This window comes from Lipotes vexillifer, unplaced genomic scaffold (assembly GCF_000442215.2).
Source record: "Lipotes vexillifer unplaced genomic scaffold, Lipotes_vexillifer_v1.1 scaffold451, whole genome shotgun sequence".
In the NCBI taxonomy this organism is placed as follows: Eukaryota; Metazoa; Chordata; class Mammalia; order Artiodactyla; family Lipotidae; genus Lipotes; species Lipotes vexillifer.
This window is the reverse complement of record NW_006795989.1, coordinates 639825-649611: the sequence shown is the minus strand read 5'-3', so window position 1 is coordinate 649611 and position 9787 is coordinate 639825. Positions and strand designations below refer to the sequence as shown.

At 51.6% G+C, this 9787-nt stretch overlaps 1 protein-coding gene across 2 annotated transcripts in view; it reads right to left on the bottom strand.

The window, feature by feature from the left end:
- ABTB2 (ankyrin repeat and BTB domain containing 2) overlaps nucleotides 1-9787 on the bottom strand; it is a 180802-nt gene that overhangs the window by 30339 nt on the left and 140676 nt on the right. Inside the window, exon 4 of one of the 2 annotated variants that reach the window (XM_007468075.1) lies at nucleotides 4548-4643. The exons of the other annotated variant lie outside the window; for it this stretch is intronic. Coding sequence (XP_007468137.1) covers nucleotides 4548-4643 — 96 coding nt within the window. The remainder of the gene's footprint in view (nucleotides 1-4547; nucleotides 4644-9787) is intronic. 2 annotated transcript variants of the gene reach the window in all.

The following is a 9787-nucleotide window of genomic DNA, read 5'->3' as shown; positions in this document are numbered from 1 at the left end:
GCGGGAGGGAGGTCTCACCCCCCTCCGCTGACACTGTGAATTCACTGCATTCTTATCGTTGGACCTCCCTGCCTGAGCTCAGATTTGTCTCTTCCTAGCTGTGACCTTGGGTGCCCCTCTTACCCTCTCAAGGCCTCAGTCTGCTCTTCTGTAAATAGGAGTGGAAACGGCTTCCTCTGAGAGCTTGTGAAGATCTGCTAGAGGGTTGTGTGTTTAAAGTGCCTTATAAACCGTAAAGATTTGTCCAGGTGCTTCTAACCCATGTAAATATAAATCAGGTCATATCACTCCCACGCTTAACACTCAGCGGTGGCAGCCCGTCTTGTGCAGGCACTGTGGCCAAACCAGCAAGTGAGGGGCCAGGGGCACGACTACACCACTAACTTCAGAGTGCTTGACTTGCTGCTCGGTCTTTGAACCAATGGGTGGATGAAATCCAGTTTTTAGAGTTCTTTGAGATTCTAGGGCAGTGGGTTGCGATAAATCCAAAGTCTGTACATATCTCCGTTCAAAACTGTCTTCACTGAATTAAACCTTTGGACCATCTGGTCTACCTCATCTTCTCTGTCATTTGCCTGGTTCCCTGGCTACAGTCAGGGGTGGGTTACAAGGGAATTAGGGCAGCGATTGAAGGAGGTATATATGAGAGGGAAAGAAAACATGCACTTTGAGTAGATGTGATTTTTAAATTCACCATTGTTTTGGGTTATTTATGCATTAAACACGATTTAGTTATTTGAGTCCCTCCACAGGTTTATGAAAACAGTAATTATACTGATAATCGCAGCCATCACATATGAAGAGCTTACTCTGTGCTAAGTCCTTTCAATGGATTACCTCATTTGATCCCTACAAAAACCTATGTAAGTAGATCAAGCCATTTTCCATTAAAAGCTGGGGAAACTGAGGCCTGAGAAATTAACTTGCCCATAGTTACACAGCTAGTAAACGAGAGAGCAGAGACCCCACAGATGGTCTTTCTGACTCCAAAAGTCCAACCTTTAGGCTCTATAGCCTATTTCACTAACCAAACAAAATATTTAACTGCCTGCTCTGTGCCAGGGAATGTTCTATGTGCTGGAGTCACAGTGGTAACACCGGACCCACAGTGCCTACCTTCTAGAGGGGTGAGGAGGGGGCAGAAAAGGAAGTAAACAAATTCACAGACAAGGTAACTTCAGACAGAGGAGGGTGTTCGGAAGAAAATAAAAAGCAGATGAGAGGATGGAGAATGACTAGGGGTGGGAGGGACAGCTCTCTGTGTGTACCGCAGACCACAGACGAGTCACTTCAGAGGTCACTGGATGCACCAGCCTGGGAAACACATGCAAACAAGTACTTAATTCACCCGATAGCTATTTTTCTTTCTTTTGCTTCCATTTTGGGTAAGCAGATGGAAATTCAATGCACAAAAGGGGGGAGTGGCAAGAGAGAAAAGAGCTTAACATTGCAAATCTTCTTGAAATGGTATTTAAGGGAACCACAAGTCAGGAGCATAAAGCCACCAGTGCCATCATCTCTATTATTTGATAAGAAAACACTTTCGCAAGCCGAGCAAAAGATTAACGAGCCCACTTCTTCAGACTGAACGTGCAGCCTATCTGCGCTCATCTGAGGGGAAACATCCCCCCCTCCTGCATCTGGACTGGAACAAAGAGAGGCCTCTCTTTACTGTGTACTTCATGTGTGTTGGGGGCCCTGCCCCAGAACTTGGGGGGCCCCCAGGAAGTAGGCGCTGCTTAGATCTTCACTCTACACAGGAGGAAACTGTGGCTTGGAAGGTAAGGAGACATGTTCAGATCACACAGCTGGGGGAGGTGGCGCTGGTTTGACCCTCACGCAGGGTCTCCACGGGAAAACCACTCAAGCGCCACCTAGGAGCATTTGCCTAGATAAACAACAACCACTGATGATTTAAAAAAAAAAACAAAAACACAGCCTATTCTGTGTTTTAAAAATGTACATGAAATGTAGATTTCATGACATATGAAATATGCACTTTGAAGCAACGAAATCCCTCTGCGACTTCTGCTGCCAGTGTCACCCCACCTGTCCCCGTGTCCTGTGGCTGTTCTTTAAGGCCCAGTTAAAACCCCAGTCTGTTCTGACACTACCTCCCCAAAGACTCCAGTCTTCTCCAAGATCCTCTGGGCGATGAGGATGAGGATGAAGATGATGACTGACACACACTGTGTGCCAGGCACTGTGCTTTGCTCAATATATTAACTCAATCCCCATGACACCCCTACGAGGTTGGCACTGTTAGTCCTGTGTTACGAAGAAACTGAGGCATAGAGGCTAAGCGACCGAGGCCACCAGCTTGTACACGGCAGAGCTGGGATTGAATCGTGGCTGGTGTCGGGGCCTGAGGGCTGACCTAATGCAGTACCATACAACCAAGCTTCTTACACTGTCTGGTGGTTCGTGCTCATTTTTTCCCTCTGTCTTGTTTTTGCCTCTCCTATTAGGCAGGAGACTCAATCACATAAGGCACTCCATAATTCCCTTATATCCCTTCCCTGCTGATCAACAGAAGTACAATGAGAAATGTGAGTTAATTAGTGAGGCACTTAAGATGGTATCTGTCACTTAATATGTGCTCTATAATGCTAGCTATAATTAGCAGGAGTGTTTGTAAGTAGGAATAATGTTAGGAGCTGCATTAGTAACTATTATTATTGGTAGTGGCACTGGTTACACTGGTAAGATCGATAGTCGTAGTGGTAATTGTATTAGCCGTAGTCGTATTACTAACCCAGAGGCTGCTTGAGAACCCACTCAGAATGGCCATCATCAAAAAACCTAGAAACAATAAATGCTGGAGGGCTTTCAACTGACAAAGGATTAATCTCTAAAATTTACAGGCAGCTCATGCAGCTCAATAACAAAAAAATAAACAACCCAATCCAAAAATGGGCAGAAGACCTAAATAGACATTTCTCCAAAGAAGATATACAGACTGCCAACAAACACATGAAAGAATGCTCAACATCATTAATCATTAGAGAAATGCAAATCAAAACTACAATGAGATATCATCTCACACCAGTCAGAATGGCCATCATCAAAAAATCTAGAAACAATAAATGCTGGAGAGTGTGGAGAAAAGGGAACACTCTTGCACTGCTGGTGGGAATGTGAATTGGTACAGCCACTATCTGGAGAACAGTATGGAGGTTCCTTAAAAAACTACAAATAGCATTACCATATGACCCAGCAATCCCACTACTGGGCATATACCCTGAGAAAACCATAATTCAAAAAGAGTCATGTACCAAAATGTTCATTGCAGCTCTATTTACAATAGCCAGGAGATGGAAACAACCTAAGTGTTCATCATAGGATGAATGGATAAAGAAGATGTGGCACATATATACAATGGAATATTACTCAGCCATAAAAAGAAACGAAATTGAGCTATTTGTAATGAGGTGGATGGACCTAGAGTCTGTCATACAGAGTGAAGTAAGTCAGAAAGAGAAAGACAAATACCGTATGCTAACACATATATATGGAATTTAAGGGAAAAAAAATGTCATGAAGAACCTAGGGGTAAGACAGGAATAAAGACACAGACCTACTAGACAATGGACTTGAGGATACGGGGAGGGGGAAGGGTAAGCTGTGACAAAGCGAGAGAGTGGCATGGACATATATACACTACCAAACGTAAAATAGATAGCTAGTGGGAAGCAGCCGCATAGCACAGGGAGATCAGCTCGGTGGTTTGTGACCGCCTAGAGGGGTGGGACAGGGAGGGTGGGAGGAAGGGAGACGCAAGAGGGAAGAGATATGGGAACATATGTATATGTATAACTGATTCACTTTGTTATAAAGTAGAAACTAACACACCAGTGTAAAGCCATTATACTCCAATAAAGATGTGGAAAAAAAAAAAAGAAAGAAACATCATCCTACGTCAATGAAGAAAGACTAGTCTCGGCGCCAACCGTCACCTAAGCATGTTTATGACCATTTTAGTAATGGGGGGAGCAGGGGGCGGGGCTGGGGGATGACAGCCACCATTTATGAGTACTTTTAGGCGCCAGGCACTGAGCTGAGTGTTTTACCGCATTATCTCATTTAACCCGAATAGCATCTTATTATCTTCACTGTTTTATCGCTGAGGAAACTGAGGCCTAGAAAGATGGGCTGATGTGTCACACTGCTAGAAGGTAGCAGAGAGGGCACCTCCGGGATGACCCAAGAGGCTGGTGGAACCCTCTGACCCTTGGGCAGTACCTGAGGTCGTGGTATGGACTTCAGGTGGAGTGGGTAGGACCCCTACAGCTGGCACCTTTGCCAACTCCAGTTTTTCTGAGTTCTGTCCACATACTTGCAGGAACCCTCTCGGCCAGCATGACATGGATCAGGGCAGCCAAGAGATGGGCTAGACACCCAGCACCTTCTTCTGGGACCTCACCTGGAAAAGGGCTTTGATCTCAGAGCAAAAACAGCTCCATGGGAACTGGGGACTGATAGGTATCAAAGCAGCGCTCTGGACCACTTGTCTCTCCTGAACCTGCCCAGGGTGCAGGACCACGTACCAGACAGCTCCAGGGTGGATCCTGGTAGAAGTGCCTCTCCTTGCAGCAGCACAGGAAGGGCTTCCTAGCGCCTTCATTCTCAGAGTGGTCCAGGTGCTGAGAGGGGATGTGTGGGGGAAAGGGCAAGTGAAAATCAGCCAGTCTCAGAAACACTGAGCAGGCCAGCGGTCCCCAACCTGTCTGGCATTAGGGACTGGTTTTGTGGAAGACAATTTTTCCATGGATGGAGGTGGGGGGGCCGGGGCGGGGGATGGTTCAGGCGGTAATGCGAGTGATGGGAAGCGACGGGGAACGGCAGATGAAGCTTTGCTCGCTTGCCCGCCACTCACTTCCTGCTGTGCGGCCAGGTTCCTAACAGGCCGCGGAGCAGTACCAGTCCGCGCGGCCTGGGGGTTGCGGACCCCTGTCCTAGGCTGCAAGCTCAGCCCTCCCCTTGTCTTGGCCCTGGAGGCCCCAGCTCCCCCGGGCATCGTTCTGGACCATGTTTCCTTATTCTCACACTGCTCCTTTCTCTCTCCCCCAGGTCCCACACTCTCTCTTGCCACGTGGCCTCGGCATATGCTATTCCTTCTGCCTGATACTAATCATCGTAGTAGCTAATAGTGAGCACTTACTGTGTCCAGGTACCATTCTAAAAGTGCTACCTATGTTGAACTCATCAGCGCTCGCCTTACGGGTGGTTGTGAAGACTAAATGTTAGTTGTCCGCAGAACCTGGGCTCTGGAGAGACTAAGTGACAGCTCGAAGGATCTAAAATAAGAGAGTGATAAGTTTGACCTCAAATGCGCGTCCTTGAATCGCAGTTTTCCCCTCAGATCGTGCTCTGCTGGCTGAGAAACAGAACACCAGATGTTTCTAGGTTCCATCCCAAGTCAGATGCTCTTCCTGGCTTAGTGTCCTGAACACCAGCAGGCCCCCAGCCCTCGGACCGAGCTTCCCTCCACGATGGGGCACTGTGCAGGGCTGGGGAGAGGGAAAGCCAGGGGGCCAGGGCTCGAAGCTTAAGCAGACGGGCTGGTTTGTGGAGAAGGAGCCCACCTTCGTTTCCAGTATTCCCAGATATTCCTCAAGGATCTGGCTTCTCTGCTACTGCTGGCAGCACCGTTCGGCGAGTCTGAGCACCCCAGCTCCCGAGGTTCTGAGGCGGAAAATCAGATAACCCGCTGTCTATCTCGGCCCCCTCTGCATCTCTAGCTGCAGCTGCCTCCCTCCGTGTGCTCCGCGGGATGATGTTCTCGTCCGGCAATTTGCTGGCCAGCCGGCAGACCTCCCGCTGCTCCGGCACGTCTACACGACCTCCCCCCCACCTCCCCCAAGCCCTCATTCCCAGGAGGACAATGTCCTCTGCCCGGATGCTACTTCGGCTACCCATCCCTCTGCCTCCAGGCATGACGAGCAAGGACCACATTTAGCCAGATGCGGCTGCCCATTCCCCTCCAGACCATGGGGGAAGAGGCTCCCCCATCTCCCTGGTAACCCTGGATCTCTGACAGCAAGTTCTTTCACTTTCTGAGCTCAGTCCTGGGTGATGACATGCCCTGCAGGGGGGCAGCTGTGACTAATCCTGTGTTTGAGATCCTGCTGGTGCCTGTGATGCAAAGCTGCCAGCAAGAAAGGGATCCTGGGAGGGTGCAGGGAGGCTCCAGCTGTGGGGCTCTCCCAGGGCAGAGGAGAGGCAGGTGGGGCTGGAATGGCCCCAGAGAAAGTGGCCCCAAGGGCCATCACCCACCCAGATTATCTCAGAGCTTTAGGACTGGGTCTTAGCAGCTGGGTGGGAAAGCTGTAGCCTGGCATGGCGAAGGGCGAGGGCTTTCAGGTCAGAGAGACCTGATTCAAATCCTTGCCCAGATACTCAGCAGCCAGGTCCCCCCTGGCCCCGCGCCCTGGTCTGTAAAATGCAGGTAATGCTAACACGCACCTTGCTGATTCGTTGTGGAGCACAAAAGAAACAGAAGTCGGGAGAGCTGCCCTTTAAAAGGAAGAGCTGGGTCTTTTCACATGTGGCATCTCACTTGCCCTCCCTGATGGGTCACTCGGCCCTGTTTAGCATATGAGGAGCCTGAGGCGTGGAGGGGCCTGTGTGGGAGGCCCCTGCTCGAAGCCTGTGCTCTTCCCTGCTGCTGCCCGGCTCACTGCGGAAGCACGTTCGACTGCCTTCTCGCGCCTCGTCGCAGAGCTCCCGCCGCTTATACAACTCCCTTCTCCATCCAAATCCAGAGCAGGAGGCCCTGGGGAGAACGGTCCTCACGGAGAGATACTGAGGCCCCACTGACCAGCGCAGACACAGCTCACGGCGTAGCAGGATGAGCTTCACACAGAGGGTTGAAGGCACGTCCCGCCTGCCCTTTGTCAGCACACTTGAGGTCACACACAGCCCCCGTGGGAGGAAGGAGGGTACTTTCTTCAAAGCGGAAATCTATGAGCAGAGGCTGGAGAGGCACCGTCAGTGGTGCCACGGGCCAAACCCAAGCTGCCAAACTGAGCTCCTTAGCCCAGGTAGGCGAGGCCATGGAAGAGGTCCCTTAATCCCCACGGGCCCAGACATCCCCAAACCATCGAATCCCCAAGCGGAAAGCCTCCAGGCTACAAACCCACCATCATACCTGAAATCAGAGGTTCTGTCCAATTCTGGTTGGGGGATCTGACCCCCATGTCCCAGACATGGGACAGAGGGAGGAACTTCAAGGGAATGAAGTGCGGGAGGGGAGAGAAAGAGACAGACAGACATCCCCAGACTCACAAAAGCAAAGCTTTGTCACCCTGGAGCCCTAGCAAACGCCGGCTCCTTGGTGCACAGGAGAGGTTTTCCCCAGGCCTCTGCTGAGGGTGTTGGAGTGGCAGCGCCTCGTGGGGACATGCGTCCCAGCCTGCATGGAAAGGCCAGCCAGGCTCTCCAAGGCCTGCAGGGCCTGCCCTGTCAGAGTGCATCCAAGCACGGCAGGACCCACCCTGCAGCCAGGAACTGGGCCACCAGAGAGCTGCCAGGCTGTCTGTCCCCCTGGGTATTTTTAAGGTGTCCTCCTTTTAGTGCCCAAATCTGAATTTTTGGGATTCTTTTTTCCTGATGGTGGTTCCAGTTTTCCACATGTCTGACACTCACTTGAAACGATTCACGGAAAAATGCTTTTGCAACCGACTTCTTTGTGCCACAGACAGTGTGGTTTGTAAATAAGGAGATATCTAAACACGTACTCATGTGTATGTTGTCACTCAAGCTCAGCCATCGCAGTCATACACAGACAAGCAGCTCGTGTAGCACAGAAACCCTGATGTCATGTTTTAGAGCGTCAGGGGCTGGGAATCCCCCCAGGAGGAAAGCCAGAGGGTGGCCACAAAGACATCCAAGGGGTTCTGGGCACAGCGCTCCCTGGCCAGCACCACAGCCAGTAGCCACGGTCGCAGCCGGAGGGCCAAGCAGCCCAGCCTGGGGCAGCAGGTCCCAGGAAGGTTCCTTGTCCTCCTTTCCCAGCCACCTTTGCTTGGGTGACCCAGCCTCAGGCTCAGTCTAGCACCCTTGGGGACCTCACCACTAACGAGCAAACCTCCCCTCCCCATCCCCACCCCCTCCAGATGTTTTCTTGGCCCTCTCTCCCTCCCAGCCAGCTCTGGCAACCACAACAATTTCTCCACAAAGCAGAAACAGCTGGGGCATAGGGCCTGTGCTCTGGCCCCATCTCCCTGCTGGATGCTTCCTTCAGGAAACCCGGGGCCTCCACCTGCTGCCTTCTTGCTCCGTGTCAGGCCCCACCTGCATTCACTGTCCAGCTCCCCAAGAAATGAGACAACGATGGTCTAATAATGATACCGGTGATAATAACAGCAGTGGTAGCAGTTACGGGGAATCTACTGTGTGTGTGGACTGGGCCACTATTGCTTCATGTCTCTCGTAATGACAGACGGTGTGGTACAGAGGTTATGAGCAGAGCCTATGTGGCCTTGGCAAGTTACTGAATCTCTCTGTGCCTCCACTTACCCATTTGTAAAATGGGGCTGCGAAGAGCACCTATTTCCTGGAAGTGTGTGCCCACATGTAAAGTGCTCAGCACGGTGCCTGTCACGTGGCAAAGGCCCTATAAACATCGCTGATCATCATCGAATCCTTAAAACGGCTTCATTACTGCCCCATGTTTATAGCTGAGGAAGCTGAGGCTCAGGGAGATTTGGAACCTTGCACGGAGGTCTCAAGGTCCATGAATGTCAGAGTTGCTGTGCGTGCCCAGGCCACCTGACTCCTGAGCCTCTGCATCCTCTGCTCCCGGCATTTGCCATATGTCCACAGGATTGCCAGTGTTTTCACGACGGCTGTTTTTTAATGAGCTGGTGTGGGGATCTACCCTTGCATCTTGATCTTTTGTGACTGTGGAGGCCCTGGAGAGGTGGGCCTGGTTGTGAGGATCACACCACTGAGACCCAATGCATCCCGAAGACAATGGGCGGCGGCGGGGCTGGGAAAGCAGTGGCAACTCTCTGGATCAAGGTCTCAGATCTCCCTCCTCTGTGATGGGGCACAGAGACCCCTGGGCTGCTCTCCCCCTCTCCTGGGCCCTGCTGTGAGGTGGAATGTATGCACCCAGGGCTACCTAAACCAAAGGCGAGTCTCTCCCACTCCCTGGACCTTCAATTACACAACCCTCGACCCCTGTCCATGAGTCGAGCCCGTGGACAGACCCTGCCTTGGGTGGCCATGTGGTGGCCTCCAGGTGAAGCTCCTGTTAGCCTGTATACTGGGCAAATTATAAAAAAGCATCTCCTCTGGGCAGAAAATTGAAACAAGGTGGCCCTCTGAGTAGACCAATCAGAATGGGCACCCTGTCCTCAGGCTGACATGGCTCCATGTGTGTCCCCCACTCATGCCCCTCACTGCATCCCCTTGTGCAGTGTACAACCTGTATATCTGTTCTTAGCAGCCCTTTCCCCAGTTGGGAAAGGGCTGGGACCCCGTGGACAGCACTAGACTGGGGGCCAGCAGGCCTGGACCCTGGGGCTATTTATCCACTAACCTGCTGGAGATCAAATAATCTGCCAGAGACGTTCCCATCTATAAAATGAGTGAACAGGGCAAAATGTGCCTAAGAATTCCTAACAAGAATGATGGGGCTTCCCTGGTGGCGCAGTGGTTGGGAGTCCGCCTGCCGATGCAGGGGACGCGGGTTCGTGCCCCGGTCCGGGAGGATCCCACATGCTGTGGAGCGGCTGGGCCCGTGAGCCATGGCCGCTGAGCCTGCGCGCCCGGAGCCTGT